General features: G+C 48.3%; 3 protein-coding genes across 3 annotated transcripts in view; 1 reads left to right on the top strand and 2 right to left on the bottom strand.

Annotated features, from left to right (window-relative positions):
* Positions 1 to 649: 649 nt before the first annotated feature.
* On the bottom strand, positions 650 to 10,728 carry LOC135805928 (triosephosphate isomerase-like). The gene is made up of 7 exons (XM_065320050.1): positions 10,452 to 10,728; positions 8,333 to 8,456; positions 7,925 to 8,009; positions 6,841 to 6,973; positions 5,930 to 6,021; positions 1,737 to 1,824; positions 650 to 1,354 (listed from the first exon to the last, which is right to left on the bottom strand). Exons 1-7 carry the CDS (start codon positions 10,564 to 10,566, stop codon positions 1,236 to 1,238), a joined length of 756 nt encoding a protein of 251 aa, XP_065176122.1. The 5' UTR covers positions 10,567 to 10,728; the 3' UTR covers positions 650 to 1,235.
* A 1,371-nt stretch (positions 10,729 to 12,099) lies between these two features.
* LOC135805929 (sphingosine kinase 1-like) lies at positions 12,100 to 14,509 on the bottom strand. Its single transcript, XM_065320051.1, has one exon. It carries the CDS (start codon positions 14,312 to 14,314, stop codon positions 12,833 to 12,835), a length of 1,482 nt encoding a protein of 493 aa, XP_065176123.1. The 5' UTR covers positions 14,315 to 14,509; the 3' UTR covers positions 12,100 to 12,832.
* Positions 14,510 to 14,743: 234 nt separating this feature from the next.
* The window catches only part of LOC135805930 (uncharacterized), a 30,442-nt gene continuing 27,057 nt past the window's right edge, over positions 14,744 to 18,128 (top strand). Inside the window, exons 1-3 of the mRNA XM_065320052.1 lie at positions 14,744 to 14,944; positions 16,472 to 16,601; positions 17,024 to 17,153. Coding sequence (XP_065176124.1) covers positions 14,828 to 14,944; positions 16,472 to 16,601; positions 17,024 to 17,153 — 377 coding nt within the window. The 5' untranslated portion in view covers positions 14,744 to 14,827. The remainder of the gene's footprint in view (positions 14,945 to 16,471; positions 16,602 to 17,023; positions 17,154 to 18,128) is intronic.

The following is an 18,128-nucleotide window of genomic DNA, read 5'->3' on the forward strand; positions in this document are numbered from 1 at the left end:
GGAAACCGATTGGGGACCCCCTTGCGCCGGAAATTAAATCCCGGTATAAGGATCACCCGCACAATGTACGTGCCAAGTGACCCCCCCCCCCCCCCCGGGCTCCGAAGGATCACCCGCACCATGTACATGTAGGTACCAAGTGACCCCCCCCCCCCCCGGGCTCCGATCCCTAATCCGGTGTTACCCTTAACCCGGGTTCTACTCTACTCTCTGCTATGAACCCTACCAAGAGTTCATAACCATGATAACCCCTGGGGGTTATGAACTCTTGACCCTATTGTGTGGAGTGATCATCATAGGTATGGTGGAAGACGTGTCTCGCCCAGCCAGGGCCAGGGCAGCTCTGTTTTCCTGCAATGCCCAAAGGACTTGATCCGCAACCTGCATGCCGAGAAAATGGCCAAGCAGGTCCTACTGTGCAGCGTGGCTTTGCAGGATTATACGCCAATACAATCAAAGTCTCAGTTTCCAGGCGAGACCTTGTGAAGCAACGGACCCTCTGGCGAGAGTTTACAGTACGTGTACCACATGCACACACATGCACACGTACACACACATGTACACACACATGTACACACATGTGCACACACATGTACACACACACACGCGCGCGCGCGCCTACACCGCATTGGCCCATTGACCACAGTGACAAGGTACTAGTATCGACAAGAGTACATAACCCATGGGGGTTCTGTACGCTTGGTATCGATACTGTGCTAATTTCTCGTGGAAACCGTTCGAAATTACGGCCACAATGGCAGCATACTGTTAGCTGAAGATGAGGAAGATAAAAGAATTGATAGTGAATGCTAACACAGACATGACATGCCTAAACAGGACTGGACTTCTTGACATACATGTTTTCAGAGCTAGAATTAGCAGTAACACCTAACAGTAGACTAGACACCAGTACTGTGCCATTAGCAGAGCATGATGTGCTCTGACAAAAAAAACATGGCAGCGAATGTGCAGTCTACTGCAACTATTAAAGCGTGAAATTCGTAAATAGTATTGAAAAGAATAAGCGGCGAGGGCACTTCAGCACAGATGTGCAGTTAGCGGGTCGCCTGGCTAAAAATACGGTGACATGACTACCTCCAACCAGAAATAGAGCTGGCCAAAAGGGCTATGGACGAGGCACTAGGTGTCCCCGGGAAAATACGCGTAGATGAGCATCAGTCAGCGAATGTTCATCTGGAAATTCGTGCAGGCAACAGGGCAGTGGATCAAATCAATTACGACTGTGCATTGATGATGGTGATGAAATCTGGCTTCAGGGAAGCTCCACCAACAAGAAAGCCGTCGATGTCTTCCTGCTTGGCAAGGTCCCTGCAGTTATTGGCATTGACGGAGCCTGCACAGAAGAGAGAGAGAGAGAGAGAGAGAGAGAGAGAGAGAGAGAGAGAGAGAGAGAGAGAGAGAGAGAGAGAGAGGGAGGGAGGGAGAGAGAGAGAGAGAGAGAGAGAGAGAGAGAGAGAGAGACGGGCTCATAAATAACAAATAAACAGAAACCGATTCGAAAGTCGATATACTTTAGATATTGATACATTGCGATACCATGCATGAGTAGCACAAGTTATACAAACACACACGCATACACACCCACCCACCCACACCCACCCACACCCGCCCACACCCAGACACACGGAATAGGTGTCACGTAAGATGATGTCTCTCTTTCCATCTCCTTCTCTCTCATTTCACATCTTTTCGTATTAAATCCCGCTCCAACTCACCTCCATAAATGATGCGGGTCACTGAGGCAAGCTCTGCGGATAGTTGTGCAGCCATCCACTCACGCAGCTGGTGATGGACCTCCTGTGCCTGTTCACGTCCATACACCATAGATACACCATAGATACAACAGCAGCAGCAGAAGCAGCAGCAGAAGCAATGTTACATAATTATGCACTTCAAAGTATCAGATTTGTAGTCACATTTTTTTTGTTGAGAATTATATTGGTATAGAGGTTAGTACCGATACCGTAATGTCGCGTGCATAAGCCGGATTTGTGCATAAGCCTGTCTCGTGTAGAAGCATGAAATCTGCAACAGCTTTTCGCGTACAAGCCTGTCGCATGCATAAGCCGGGCCAGTACACGAGACGCGCCACGTGTCGCGTGCGTAAGCCGGGCTACTACGCAAGACTGGTGAGCGCGCCTTTTACATGTTCATGTTTGCATGGTACCGTACACTTGCACACGCGGAAAACGTGGGAAGATGCGGAAATCAACACCAGCTGCGCTCGACGGCCATGCAGCACTCTTCAAGCTTCAAACTTACCTTTCCCATGGCATTTTCCGTCTTGTCCCTTGGCAAGTTGCTTGTTTGAAGTTGTTTCGGCGCTCCTCGAACTTTTCACTTGTGTTTGTTGCAGTCTACCCGTAGATAGAACTCATCTCAACCAAGTCTGCTTGTCGAAATGCCGAAAACAAAAGGACTTCGGAAAAAATACTCAGCGACATTCAAGCTGGCGGTAGTGAAAGCTGCAAAATCGACTTCTGTCACTGCTGCTTCTAGAAAGCACAGCATTGACGAGAGTATGGTGCGGCGATGGAAACGGCAAGAAAACCAGCTTCTTGTGGCGGAGAGGTCCAAAACCAGCCGTGGTGAGCAGCGATCCCGGACATCTGGTGGGAAGCGGAGCCAGTTCACGGATTTGGAAGCTAATTTGTTCGAGTGGCTTGTTGGGGAACGTCAGCAGAGACGACGAGTGAGCAGGAAGTCTGTCCGTGCAAAGGCTAAACAGCTCCATGCCGAGATGGGAAACGCCGAGGAGTTCAACGCCAGTGCTGGTTGGTGTGCCAACTTCTTTATGCGTTTTCGTCTGACGATGAGAATGAAGACCCATCAAAGCCAACGATCTCCGGAAGACTTGATTCCCAAACTGACGGATTTTCTGATGTATCTGAGGAAGTATTTCGCGGAACATCCGACCATGACGAAGGCCAACATCTTCGCTATGGATGAAACTGCTGTGTGGTTCGATTCCACCAGCAGTCGGACAGTGGAAGTGGTAGGAGCACAATCTGTTCCATTGGCATCAACAGGCCACGACAAGGCCAATGTAACCGTTGCTCTGTGTGCTTCAGCTGACGGGAAGAAGCTCCTACCCTACATCATCTTCAAGGGAAAGGGCAAGACGGCCGAGGACAAGGAGCTGAAAGCCAGACGCGACATTGTCGTGAGTTACTCCGACAATGGGTGGTTCAACTCTGACTTGACGACGGACTGGCTCAAGAAGGTGATGGGTACCTTTGCGTTTGGGAAGAGGCTCCTCATATGGGACTCTTACCGCTGCCATGTGTGTGATGCTGTGAAGGCCACCCGCCGCGAGCAGAACATCGACTGTGCCGTTATTCCAGGAGGGTGCACTGGCCTCATCCAAGCACCGGATGTCAGCTGGAATAAGCCATTCAAGACTTCTATCCGGGAGCAGTATGACGAGTGGATGGCAACCGGAGAGAAGTCATACACTGCTGCTGGTAACATGCGTGCCATGTCAAAGTCGAAGCTGTGTGACGTTGTGGTGAAGGCTTGGCAAGGCCTTTCCCCTGACCTTATCTCCAAGTCGTTCGAGTGCTGTGGTCAGGTGCCTGGAGCCACGGCGGAGAATGTGTCATGCTTCAAGGACGGCCGTCCAGCTGCCAGCGGACGAGAACAACTGGCTGAACGGTTCGCCTTGCCGACAGCCGAACTCCGTGTTGACAATGCTGGCAGTGATGAGGTGGTGGATGAGCTTGATCATGACGCTGTAGTCCTTGGTGACGATGGCAAGGTCAATGGAAGTGGTGATGACAGTCGCAGCGACAGCAGTGACAGTGCCTCTGAGGAAGAAGGACAGTGATGTTTCATACTGAACTGCTTTCTTTCTTGATCTTGCTAATCAAGTCAGTGTTACACAATTGTTTTGTTTCTGCACACTTCTACTGAACTGCAATTGCAAAACAATATCACCTACCGGTACCTTCTGGGTACCGGTACCCGTAGTATCTTTGATAGCTGTGTCGATAGCTGACACTTGTCTCACTCTGTGCGTGCACATCCTGTTGCTTGCCTCTCATTCTCACGGCACCATGTACGAGCATGTTCTTTATCATCGTACTCCACACCTCATGACCTGAAAAGGAGTTGAACTCTACTGTGAAGCTGCTGGTGTTTGATGAGTTGGCTTGTTCGTTTGTGTGTGTGTGTGTGTGTGTGTGTGTGTGTGTGTGTGTGTGTGTGTGTGTGAGCGATTTCCAATCGATAGGTTGCGGGTTCGATTCCCGACGATTATGGTCACACACGTCTTTCTTCTCTTTCTAAGACTCTTCCTGACTTTTCTTTCATTCTCCTGGGTGGTTACCAACAGCCAGTGCATGCCGGAGTATGTGGTGTGATGTGTGTGCGGGGAAAAAAAAGAAAAAAGACCAAAAATAGGGATTCACTGGCCAGAAAAAGTCACTTCAAATAGCTGTATGGTGTAGACCAGGCTGAATAGTGACGGTCAATTCTTCAGCCTTGCAAGCTGTTGAATGGTGCAATCCCAGCACAAGTTGCTATGGCATCTGCCGTAGCATTGCTATCATCGCCTCCGGCGATGGGCGTCAAAGGTCAAAGGTGTGTGTGTGTGTGTGTGTGTGTGTGTGTGTGTGAGAGAGAGAGAGAGAGAGAGAGAGAGAGAGAGAGAGAGAGAGAAAGGAGAGGGGGGACGCGGTTCAGGGAGCGAAAAAAAAGAAAAAAAATCCCGTTGGAAAATGTTGGTTTTGACGTCCAAAAGTCAGCAGTTTGCGCATACAAGCCTGGTCATTGAGTGGTGCTTGTCATATAAGCCTGTCTCGTGTATAAGCCTGTCTTGTGTACAAGCCTGACTCCATCACCGGCTTATAGGCATATAAGCCCCGGCTAATGCACGCGACATTACGGTAACTGTCTTTTCTCTATACCTGGTACAGTGAGTGCAGTGCGGTGCAGTCTGAGTGCAGTGTATGGGACGTACCTGGTACACAGTGCAGTGTGTGTGTGTGGTGTAGTGAGTGCAGTGTGTGTGTGTGCGAGTGCAGTGTGTGTGTGTGTGAGTGTGTGTGTGTGTGTGTGTGTGTGTGTGTGTGTGTGTGTGTGTGTGTGTCCCATATGGTGCAGTGGTATATGCAGTCGATTTCCAATCGAGAGGTTGCGGGTTCAATTCCCGACGATTATGGTCGCACACGTCTTTCTTCTCTTTCTCGGTCTCTTCCTGACTTTTCTTTCATTCTCCTGGGTGGTTACCAACAGCCAGTGTATGCCGGAGTATGTGGTGTGGTGTGTGTGTGTAGAAAAAAAAAGAAAAAAGAAAAAAATGGAAAAATGAAAAATAGGGATTCACTGGCCAGAAAAAGTCACTTCAATCAGCTGCGTGGTGGATACCAGGCTAAAAATCGTGGCGGTCAATTCATCAGCCTTGCAAGCTGTTGAATGGTGTAATCCCAGCACAAGTTGCTATGTCTAACATAGCTGTTCGCTATCATCGCTTCCGCGATGGGCAGGTCTGAGGTCTGTGTGTGTGTGTGTGTGTGTGTGTGTGTGTGTGTGCGTGCGTGCGTGCGTGGGTGTGTGTGTGTGTGTAGGGATTCACTGGCCAGAAAAAGTCACTTTAAATAGCTGTATGGTGTAGACCAGGCTGAATAGTGACGGTCAATTCTTCAGCCTTGCAAGCTGTTGAATGGTGCAATCCCAGCACAAGTTGCTATGGCTTCTGCCGTAGCATTGCTATCATCGCCTCCGGCGATGGGCGTCAAAGGTGTGTGTGTGTGTGTGTGTGTGTGTGTGTGCAGTACAGTGTGTGCGGTGTAGTAAGTGCAGTGTGCCATGTACATGTATGGGACGTAGTGAGTGCAATGCAGTGCAGTGTACATGTATGGGACTGAGTGCAGTGCAGTGCAGTGGACAGGCATGGGACGGGACGTACCTGTTCGGGTGTAGCAGTCTTGCCAGTGCCTATAGCCCAGACAGGCTCATATGCAACAACAACATTCTGCCATGCGGCCAGGCTGATGGCATCTAGGCAAAGTGACAAGGACATCAGAAAACACACATCATACATCATGCACCATACAACAATCACTTCGTTGATCTGCAAACTGGAAGGGACTGGCCGAGATTGTTTTGGTCGCAAACAGCAGTACAATAATGAAACACTTCCAGCGCACCCCATGTCCTCATTTCCATGGCAACGCATCAGCTATTCACGTTTCCATGGCAATGCATCCGCTATCCTCATTTCCATGGCGATGCATCAGCTCTTGTAGCAAGAAGGAGTCACAGGTGTGTGTGTGTGTGTGTGTGTGTGTGTGTGTGCGTGTGCGTGAGCGTGTGTGTGTGTGTGTGTGTGTGATCCCCGGTAGTCTACTACTATGTAGGGCACTGTAGTGGAAAGACAGGGGTGCTGGGTTCGAATCTCTTCTTTTGCAACACTCACTTCCAAGGCAATGCATCAGCTATCCTCATAACCACTGCAATGCACATACACTTTGCTTTGCCTTGGATGGTCTAGTACAGTACATTGCCGGATGCTATTTTTCCAAGCAGGCCTTTTCACATTATTCCGAGCACCATCACAATATTGGGCAAACCTGCCCGTTTGGTTTTGAATGTGAAATAAAACCAACGACAACAACGACACCAACACCAAAAACAACACCAACAGCACCAACAACAACACATTCCGGTGGATGGGATGATGTATAGGTTCCAAAGGACTGGAAGTGGATGATGTGTATGTCATATCACATCACTTCACAGGCAGAAACAGCATACTTCATGGAAATCTGCTCAAGGCAGTCCAAAGCAACTAAAGATCCACAGCAAAGCCAGGCTTACTGCGAACTTCCTCCATCTGCCTGATGACCACCTCGCTGGTGAGGCCAGCCTCACGCTGCTCCAGCAGCTCACCAATGCAGAACATCACCTTAAGGCCGGACTCCAGAGCAAACTTTACCTTCTGGGCGATGAGCTGCAACGTAGTGACAAAGTCAAGAAACAGACAGCTGGGTGAAATGAGATTGCTGTTCCAAGCGAATGAAGGGTAATACCAAGAGTACATAACCCCCCCAGAGTGTGCAACGCCGATCCAGCTCTGTGTAGGGTCTTGGTCGAGCGGAATCGGATCTTCTGATGTCATGCGTACACTTCACACCAGCGCAAGGCCGGTCTCGAGGCAGGGCACCATTGTTTTTGATCCAAGAGTACCCGCGACTCCCCGGGTTCCCCTCAGATGTGTACGGTATTATGACGCAAAGATCCGATTCCGCTCGACCAAGACCCTATGCAGAGCTGGATCAGGTGTTGCACACTCTGGGGGGTTATGTACTCTTGGTAATACGAAGAGTGTACACCAGAAAGGATACATTATACCACTGAATCAGATAGGAATGTTGCAATGAACAAACATTGCTGTTGGTGAAGAGACATTCTTTTTCGAACTAAAGAGCAATGAAGTTTACAGCAGCTTGGATGGTGAGAAGCGGAAAGACTTCACAATGACAGGCTGTCACATGAGCACAGGTTGGACGGCCACTCTAGGAGATGCAAGGCATGGTAGCTAAGCTCTATGAAGTGGAGCATGCCTGAAATGCAATGGAAGGTTTGTAGATGTTGTCAAATTCAAAAATGTCAGATTAAGTTCGAAAGGCCACTACTCAGTACTCGCTGAAGAAAAGTTCGTCTTGGCAGTTTCGGCTGTTTGGGACTCGATTTTCAAATCATTTTGGCCAAGTTCGTCATTCCCTCGTGTTCATCGTACCCGCATCGAAATGTATGTAAGATAGGCGGTTGGCGCGTGGGACGGAAGATAGCTAACTGCAGACAATTTGGAAACCATTGAAGAATGATTGAACACAATGTTTCCTTCGCTAGACTACACAGGCAAGATAAGTACAATGTACTTCAATAGGGCTTGACTTACCGCATCGCTTTCGCCAAAGACATTGCGCCGCTCCGAATGGCCAATGATTGCCCATTGCGCACCGACATCCAATGCCATCTGAGGACTGAAACACACACACACACACACACACACACACACACACACACACACACACACACACACACACGTCCACATAACACCACACACACGTCCACACAGATACATAGCATGTTTTCACAGCTGCAAAGTCTTTCCCATGACACTGACCCAATCAACCGACGCTAATCATGACACGTCCTGCATGCAGACATGCTAGCATGATATTGTGGTATCGCACACTTGTTGCACACTTGCTGTTATCGCACACCTAGATAGCCTCTCGAAGTTACCCCCCCCCCCCCCAGCCGCCCAGATAACTGAAGTACGAGTGCACTATGCTAGATTTACCTAATTTCGCCGGTGAATGCTCCCTTAGCTGCTGCATGGCAGGTTTGCACAGACACTGCGATCTCTGGGCGTAGGGACTGCTGAACCAAGCCAACGTAGAGCATTGGCGGTGCGACGACGACTTCTGCGAAAGTGACACAGGGCAAGTAAACATGACAGCAGTGAAGAATTAGTCACTGTGTTCGGAGATGTACAGGATTACCAGTATATGGCTGCATGCAAGCAAGCAAAGCCTCCGTTCTCTAACTACTGTGTAAGTACAAATTTTCGTTCACGAAATCTTTCGTTAGATCACTCCACCAGTAAGTAGGCTTGTTACGTACTAAATTTCGTTTTTCGTCGAGGTCTGTCACCCCTAACTTTCAGAAAAAAACTTAGTTTGGTACAAACTTTAGTTATTTCGCGCCCCCTAACGAATATACGGAAAGTTAATTCCGAAACGAAAATTTGTACTTATACAGTATGTGTGCAGTGCTGCTCAACAAAATGATCAAAATCCAGGCGAGTCAACTACAGTGCTGGGTGCTACTGTATGTATCCCCAGGCCTGAAAGTACAGTGTGCTGGGCTGCGTATTCGTAGCACCTCAGTCGAGTGCACCGAATGGTGTGTGCGTGGTACCAGTGCTGTGTAGTGCCCGTTTTACAGTACCGTAGAATCCCGCGGATAAGCTCCCGGGCTTATTTGTTTCACAAGGACATTTCGGTGGGCTTATACGCGGGCACGGGCTTATACGCCGACACCAAAATTGTGCTATCGAAAAGTACCAAGGAAATGAGAAGTACATTGCTGAAAACCACGATGCAAACAAAAAACAACCGATGATTGTGTACCATGTACATGTAGTACAGTCAACTTGGCTAATAACGACTGCGGATATAACGACTGCGGATATAACGACAATTCGCGAATAACGACAGAATGTCCATGCCCAGAGCAAAGCTCCATCCAACTGTAATACATATAATGAGACTTCGGGTGCAACGACACTTCGCGAATAAGGATACTTTTTTGATGCCCCGCCGAGTGTCGTTATACGCGAAGTTGACTGTACGTACATAAACATGGTACGACCTAGGCCCACGGGCTTGTGCAACGAAGCTTCGCGATGTTCGAACTTGGCCTGGGCTTATGCGCGAGCATGGGCTTATACGCGAGCATGGGCTTATACGCGAGCATGGGCTTATCCGTGGGATTCTACGGTAGTCCACCAGCAGTGCATGCACACCATACACACTCTACCATGATCATCACTATGCCACTAAACTGCAACAATGCGCATATGGCTACAGCCCATCACAAATAACTGATCTCCGGACTTTTTCAAATTCAATTTAGATCGAATAAGGCTCAAATACCCAATCACAGTTCTGCCAGAATGGGTTTTGGACCAGCATGCCTGTACGACTTATCCATGGTAAACCCGGCCGAAACACTCAAAACCTGTCCAATGCGACACGATCTGCAACGGCGGCATGCGATGCGAACTCTTGCATAACCATTCACAGAAGAAGTCAGCGATGTGACGTCGTCTTGTTGATTAAGCGCAAAGTTCAATGTAGGTGAGCACGTCACCATGGTATACAATCATGTATTTGCGTGGCTGGGTACAACTTTTTACAAATCTACAAGCAACTCTTGACCCTTTCATACATCTTTGCTGCAAAAAAGGTCAAAATCGGACATCGCATTGCGTGTCGCAGCGCGAAAGTTGAGCAAAGCTCAACTTCTGCGATGGCCCAGTGCAGTTGCAACAGTTGTGTAAGCTGGGAGATGGATACGATTTGGGGATTTCCCGGTTTTGCGGCCGTCGCATCGGGCACCGCATCGCAAAAATGCTTCTGTGAATCCCGCTTTAACGTTGGAATACGTGTATCACCTCGGTGGCACTTCCCCAGAAATACCAAGAAAGAAGTTCATTTTCAGCTGTAGCTAGCTGTTGATCTGAGCTCAATGTTTCAACTTTTCTCAATGTTTCAAACTTTCAAATTTTTAAATATTCTCGTGGCTTGATATTCAGGGACCAGCTAGATCAAGCCCCAATGAAGCAGATCAGGTGTACCTCTAGCCATCCGATCTCGAGAAAATTCAGAAAGTGTAATAATTATCATGGCTCTTACCTGTTTCAGTAGGATTGAATTCACCATTGTTGAGAACCTGCACAAGTGATCCAATACTCTCGCGATCTCCATTCATTTTCCAGTTACCACCTACGAAAAACTTTCTTGATGCCATGGCTAAAAATCGGATCTACTCGCGAATTGACTTTCTGTTCTTCCTTCGAGTCGGTCACCGTTCTTTTTCTGGTTTGTTGGTGATAAAGAGCACTTTGTCTGTGTCTTTGATTCTTTGAACAACACACAAAAAAATGTTGCGACACACTTGCTTTTGCAACCGGAAGCTCGAAGCTTGTTGCTGTGCACGTGCGTTTTGCATCCATATCCATGGCCGGCCAGACAATGCAGCATGCATGCATGATCAATCATGGCCTGGACAAGGCACGTGACGCATTGCGCTTTGTGCACGTCTGCACGACCGCATGCACGTGGACGGTCGGGGGGGCGGGGGGGGCGGGGGGGGGGGCCGGCATGGATATGGGAGTCGTGGACCGGCCATGGTGGAAATGACTGGGCCAGGCCCAGGGTCGCCCGTGGCATGGTGCAGGGTGCACTGTGCTGGCAATACAAGTGGCAGGCGTAGGCGCGTCGCACCGACTTTGGAGGTGGGCCTGGGGCGGCCATAGGGGTCCTCCCCCGGGGAAAAAATTCAAAAATTGAAGCCAATTGCAAGCATTTCCGGGCATTTGGTGCCATTTCAGTCACGGTACGGTATCCCGGTAACTACAATGAAAAACTTTTTGATTCTGCAAAAAACCAAGAAGATGCTACGATCGGGGACAAACATTACCATCCCCCGGGAAAAAATTCAAAAAATGAAGCCAATTGCAAGCATTCCCAGGCATTTGGTGCCATTTCAGTGTACATGGACTTTTGATTCTGCAACAAAACCACGATCGGGGACAAGGATTTGCCATGTTTGCGCTGAGATCATCGCGCTTTGTTGCAGTGTGCTAAAAAAAAAAAAAACGGCCAAAAAAGTGGGGCGGCCATGGCCGGTGCGGTTCCGACGCCCTATACCCTACCCTTGGCTGGTTTGTAGCAGTAATTGCCAGATTTGTAACTCCCTGGTTGTAGCTGTGCGTGCGTGGTGCACTCACTGGTCATGGTCATGGCAGTGCAGCAAGAGTATGGTCATGTAATGGCATGGGAGCTTATCTTGCTGATATGATGCTCGTAGATCTACCAAGTATCATCACATAAAATGATAATATTATTTTGATAATGGTAAACTCCAGTATGCATGAAAGCCTTATTATTACTCTTGCTGATACTTGATAGCAGACTGCTCGATCATCATGAACCAGTAAGACTCCCTAGGCCCTGTAAGAGTGACTTGGGAGCAGCTCAGTTTATTACATTTTTCTCTTGCTCCTTGTCACGAGGGAGCCCTCTTGTAGGCCCCACGCATCACGGTACACTTACGTTTGCCGTGGCACCTGAGCACATGGATCAAACACTGAGCCAGCCTGGGACTGAAAAGGACACCTTTTCTGACACTCAAATACAATGCCGCAGCAATGCAATACAACATACGCCGTAACGCGGATACCAACGCCCAACGGGCTTAGTTGATAAAGGTCTTCTTCGGGCATACAGCGCATACTCACACACATCGTGCAAACACATCACCACAACCACGTCATACTCATAGTCTGAGATATCTGAATCATTCTGGTGGATAAATTGATGATACTTGTAAAATTCAATGGTAGATACTTTGATGTGACAGCTTCGGAATGCAAAGCAAAAACACAACAATACCAGTAATAGCAACAGCTTGCACAAGCAAGTAATAATTAGTTGACTTGAAAATAGACTCCTGCGACTAGGGTTAGAAGAACAAAGTATAATCTGACATAAGAGTGACAGAAGATCACTGAAAGCTCACACTCCAAAGATAAGTAGCCACTGTATGGAAAGAATAGCTGCGGGAAAGGAGTGAGCAAGAGATTAATGTTAACATGGTAAGTGATAGCAAGTGTGTGCGCGCGCGCATGTGTGTGTGTGGTGGTGGTGGGGTGTTAGATAGATAGATAGATAGAGAGAAAGAGAGAGAGAGTGTGTGTGTGTGTAGCATCACGATATGGCTTTCAAGAAGCAGATAAGAAAGCAAAAATAGACAGATCCAGCAACGATTACACAGCTCAATGAACCATTCGAGAAAGATGTGGAGTAAGCTATAAGCCAAGAAGTCGGACCGGCCCGCCAGCCAACATAACTCAGTCAATCGGAAAAAAGGTCAAGAATAAACAAGAAGTGAAGCAAAGACTGCAGAACTAATGCTTCGTTTTTCTTACATCCAGCTGCAGTAAGTACAATAAGTTAGCAACTCACCAGTACCACAGCACCACCAGCCAAGTTCAAGCAAGAGTGGAGGATCATCAAGCAAGGCTTGCTAATATCTTTGCCATGCCTGGGTGGATCCGCCCCTGTATGTCAGTATACGGAAACGGTTCTCCATCCACAGCCAGGTGGTACGGACCCAGCTTGCCATCTTGTCGAGTAGGCTCAATGCGAAACGCCAATGCGGGCAAATCATGCACACCAAGATGGTCGTCAATGCGATTCCTCAGGCGTCCCATCTCAACGAAGAGCTGGCAGAGCGTAGACCTAGTACATTGCTGGTCACACATGACCAAGTGAATGCGGCCATCGCACAGCTGCGACTGACGTCGGAACTGAACCGTCTCGGTCAAGTGAGTTTGAATCGTTGGCTGAACGATAACATAATTCCCAGTTTTGACAACCCAATGCTCGGAGAGCGGCTCAGATGACGACAATGGTGGCATGCAAGTACATTGCCGGGATGGCTGTGCACACGGGCACTTGCCATCTCCATTTGCTGGTAAGTAGGAGAAGCGACACGGGAATGATGGGAACTTGAAGATCTGCTGAGCGAATGTCAGCATAAACCGAGCAGGACCCAGGTGACGCAGTGAATCCGACTTGATATCAATCTCCGCCAGGAGACCCCATTCGATGGAGAGGACGGAGTACAGATGCCTGCCATCACCACCTTGGATCTCCATCACGTCCAAATCCACGGGCTTGCCCTTAACAGCAACGAAAGCGGCATTACTTGCATGGTGGTACTCTTTCACCTGGTTATTAATACTACCACTTATAGCGTTGCCAGAACCACATGGAATTACTGTCAGAGGTATGCTGTTCAGCACCTCATCATGGTCACTACGCTCCATAATACCATTCACGATCTCAAATAACATGCCGTCGCCTGATATGGCCATGATGCAGTCGACGCCAGTCAGGTCGACTTCCTTCATGTGGCTGATGACAAAGCCAGCAGAGGTTGATCGGACCAACCGGTGGGTGCAGCCAGCATCCTCCAGCATCGGCAGGACAACCGTCTTCAGTAGAGTGTCGGCTTTTCCTGTGCCGCTGAACGGGTTGACGTAAATCAGATAATGCCGTGCTCTCGACTTGGGTATGACCAACCGGCCATTTTGCACACTTACTGACACTCCTCTAGATCGAGCTTCAATTGCTCTGCTCCATAGCTGACAGGTATCAATGTTCTCCTGCCTGTCGGCTCTGCTGTCCAAGGAGAAAGTCAAGCAGCGTCGGGTTCGTGGCCCAGATACTTTCGGATACACATACAACACGACCTGTCCATGTCGTACGCCGGGATACTCTACAGCACTAGAGCCAACAATATCGGTGAAAGCGATTTTCTCTGCGAACGTACTGCCATAGCTGCCTATCAATAAGCTGTCTTCGAGAAGCTGAATCAAAACTACACTTGTCGAATCGTCTCCCAGCCAAAATACGTCAGCCAGAAGCCGAGAATTTCGGTCCTGTGCTCCGACGTCACCCCCACTTCCGTTGTGATCAGCCACCTCCATTCTATGCGGTACGGCTCAGCAGTTTCATTTCTTCGTCTCTAAAGTCAGTTCAAGATCATCATTCGGTCCTGTGGCCAACACCAGTGTGGTCGACCATGCATTCCCCAGAACAACCAGGCGCTAGAATTTTTAGTGTGACCAAGCAAATGTCTGAAGCTGCTTCTACAATGATCATTGAATGTCCGGTTGTTTACCAGCTGTCAAGTGATCGATCGTGAACTCTGATGTGATGATATGAGTGAGTAGACTCGTACCCGTACATTTCTTATGCACGAAGTACAGCACATGACTGTACTCGAAGTGCACGTGGGTCTTCTCGCGTGACGTCGACTGCTGACTGGTCGATGGACGCGCGCGCCCGGGTTTTTTCTTCTGTCGACGTAGCGTGTCCCTCTTTCAGTATTCGACACTTTTTATTTGAAAAAGTGATCTGAAGAAGAGTGCATAAACTGATTTTCCAATTATTTTCCTCATCATCTGCAACTGCTCGGGAAAGTCCGCTTGAGGAGAAAAATGGAGGATAAGCGATTGGCCACCTGGCCCTATAGCTCTATACCACCTGGAGTCAGTCGCATGATGTTGGATAGCAGAGGAACCTTGTTTATTTGTGGACAGCAGGGAAGTCTTATCGTATCCTTTATAAAATAATGAATTATTATTATTTATTTGTGATAAGAGTAGATATATACCGTTGATATAGTACACGCGTTGATAGAACATGATTGTGATAAAACATGGCTCGCAGCTTGGCGGTGGTGAATATCCCAGGTGGTTGAAAATTCTATAAATTCATTCAAAACTACAGAAATACAAATAATTATCGTACTTGCCGGAGTATAGTGCGCACTTTAGAGGTACTATTTCTGCCCCCAAATCGCAGGTGCGCACTATGCTCCGAATATGAAAATGCATGTACCGTAAAGTACCGCGAGAGCGCTCCAAATCCCGAGAGCACCCCACCTTGATTTTACAGCCAAGGGAAGAAAATCGTAAGGTCACACTTGGCATGTTTTTATGTTATCGGGAGCTCGCATCCGCAGGAAAGTAAACTGGGTACGGATTGACTGCACAGCGTGCAATGTGTGTACAAGGTCCGTGTCGTATGACCTACAGACAGGAAACCACCTCCACAAGACGACCACGAAAGGACGAGATGGTGGGGCGCTCTCGCGTTACTTTATGGTACATGTACTTCGAAAAGTAGTGCAATGCATCAAACTGTTACGAAGTGTGCCACCTCTGACCCTTAGCAAGCCATATATGCATGCGCTTTTTATGATAAACTCTGACAATGGTTGCACTATAGTACTGTCTTTATGATCGATGATGCACTCAAATCTAGGCTGCGCATTATACTCCGGATATACCTTGAATTGCCGGAACGTGGCTCAAAAAAAGAGGGGTGCGCATTATACTCCGGCGAATACGGTAATGGTAGTTCGTATCAACTGCCCGTACTTTGTGGGTGTATGTTTTAGGAGAACACACGCATGCAATACGTGAGTTTTGCTGTAATCAATTCTGCTGCCACCACTATCATCACTTCCACTGTTGCTGCTATTGCCACCACTACCACCATAGGCAACCCCCCCCCGCTGCCGCCGCAACCACCGCGATGAAGCAGCAAAGACTGGCCTAGTTGCCGTCGAGAAAATTCCAAAGACTTGGAGACCTTGCCTAAAGTTGTGGAAAACTGTAGACCTCTATACATGTATAGCGCACTATCAAGCAAGGCTTCCATGCACACTGTATAGCGCACTATCAAGCAAGGCTTCCATGCACACTGTATAGCGCACTATCAAGCAAGGCTTCCATGCACACTGTATAGCGCACTATCAAGCAAGGCTTCCATGCACACTGTATAGCGCACTATCAAGCAAGGCGTCGCACACGCTACGGTCACTACGGTATTGACCGTACCACTATTTGACCCAAGTACCCTGTGAATCAGTGAAATGCACTGATTTGGGCTCTAAATTTCCAAATTTTCGGCTCAGCCACCCCTCCCCCACGAGTGAATTGTACTTCAGATGGCTGACCGTACCACACTAAAATACCTTCCGACGCCCCTGAGTGTAGATGTATAGCAGGCTTATGCTGTAGCTGTCTTGTTGCTTTACATTCCTCAACTTGATGTTACTGGCCGGCACAATGCAGGACGTCCACCAAGCACCAGCCCAGGGCGGTATGTTGGTCAGTCACCGTAGCTTCATCCCTGTGGATAAGACCGAGCTTGTCAAGCCCACGTTCACTCAGAGTTGTAAACTAGTCGGCACGCTTCTTCAAGGTACAGCTGCTACTCCGTCGCTGCTATGAGCCATATACTGTGTGCGCACGCGCGCGCGCGCGTGTGTGTGTGTGTGTGTGTGTATGCTTGCGTGCACGATGGACATGTTGCCCCTGTCACCTGCTATAATGGTGTGTGTGTGTGTGTGTGTGTGTGTGTGTGTGATTTCTGTGTTAGAAATCTTTATTGTTGTTTTTTTAGCTTTGTTTTACTTCCCCATAGGCACAGGCAAAACCTGCCTTCTCACTGGGCGTATTGCCACAGTTCTCGCAAAATGATGAAGATATTCTCACGGTGTGTTGTTGTTGTTGTTGTTGTTGTTGTTGTTGTTGTTGTTGTTGTTGTTGTTGTTGTTGTTGTTGTTGTTGTTGTTGTTGTTGTTGATTTTGGTGATAATGATGATGATGATGATGAAATGGTAGATACGCCGAACGCTCCCAACACTGTATCAATGATGCTTGATCGTACGATGGTGGTTTACAAGGAGGACTTGCCAGCTCAGATGTTCTACCGTCAACTTGCCGCATGCCCATGTGCAGGAAGTCGGGCGAGGTAGGCCGTCGTTCGCTTTCTTCCCCAACTAGGCACAAACAGGAACATGATTGTGTTGACAGAACTTGACACTGTGTTTGATTTGAAAGTTACACTGCTATTTCCGACATAGATCGGCTCTTTAATGAGATGGCAGATTAGTTAGGCTGTGTTTACATGAGGCGTTCAACCCGGTCAGATTTCAACCGGCCATGTACACAAAATGAATGGCGCGTTTACATGACGCATTGCGCTTGACCCGGGTTGAAATTTCGCCCCAGGTTGATTTCAACTCTCCCCCATCAACCCGGGCCAAGAAAATCGTACTAACGTACTTCTGTGCGTATCTCCCGCCAGGTTTGACACTGTACATGCAAATTTCGAGCGAAAGGATTCACGTGACTATACGGAACTGTAGAAGTGGACTTTTGGCGGCATATCAGTATTTGACCCGGGTCAACTGTCTTCATGTAAACGCTCACCTATTTTGTCTATCGTACAGACTTTCAACCCGAGCTGAACTCGACCCGGGTTGAAATTTCTCATGTAAACACAGCCTTATATGGCAGAGGCATTTGTCTTATCTTCCCTTACAAAGACAGCCACTGTTTATATGCAGGTGCTCTCAGTTTGAGAGCCTAGCCTATAGGCTACAAGCACGTTTGTGGCACAATGGTTAATGTGTGTGTGTGTTTGTGTGCGTCCGTGCATGTATGCTTGCTTCCTTGCATAGGCATGCTTGTGTATACTGTAAGTCTACAAGTTTTCAGCCATTCAAATTTCGGCCTCCCAGGGCTAAAACCAAGAGTACATAACCCCCAAGAGTGTTATATATATAATATTTTTGTGCAACTCCAGCTATGGGGTCTGCGACCGCAGAACCTCACATCACGTGATGAACCCGTACACATTATTTGCACTCTGTGCATGATTGACACAGGGTTGTACGCAACCAAGCTTTGGGTACAATTCTCTTGTGGTCACTTTGCCCTGTTT

This window comes from Sycon ciliatum, chromosome 1 (assembly GCF_964019385.1).
Source record: "Sycon ciliatum chromosome 1, ocSycCili1.1, whole genome shotgun sequence".
NCBI classification, from domain to species: Eukaryota; Metazoa; Porifera; class Calcarea; order Leucosolenida; family Sycettidae; genus Sycon; species Sycon ciliatum.

What these genes read in the sequence shown, in the direction of transcription:
- LOC135805928 (XM_065320050.1), bottom strand. Translation starts at nt 10,566, where the DNA reads ATGGCATCAAGAAAGTTTTTCGTAGGTGGTAACTGGAAAATGAATGGA. An exon ending in ATTCAATCCTACTGAAACAG is followed by an intron (nt 8,457 to 10,451) that starts GTAAGAGCCATG and finishes TCACTTTCGCAG; the next exon opens with AAGTCGTCGTCGCACCGCCA. An exon ending in GACCCGCATCATTTATGGAG is followed by an intron (nt 1,355 to 1,736) that starts GTGAGTTGGAGC and finishes TCTTCTGTGCAG; the next exon opens with GCTCCGTCAATGCCAATAAC.
- LOC135805929 (XM_065320051.1), bottom strand. Translation starts at nt 14,314, where the DNA reads ATGGAGGTGGCTGATCACAACGGAAGTGGGGGTGACGTCGGAGCACAG.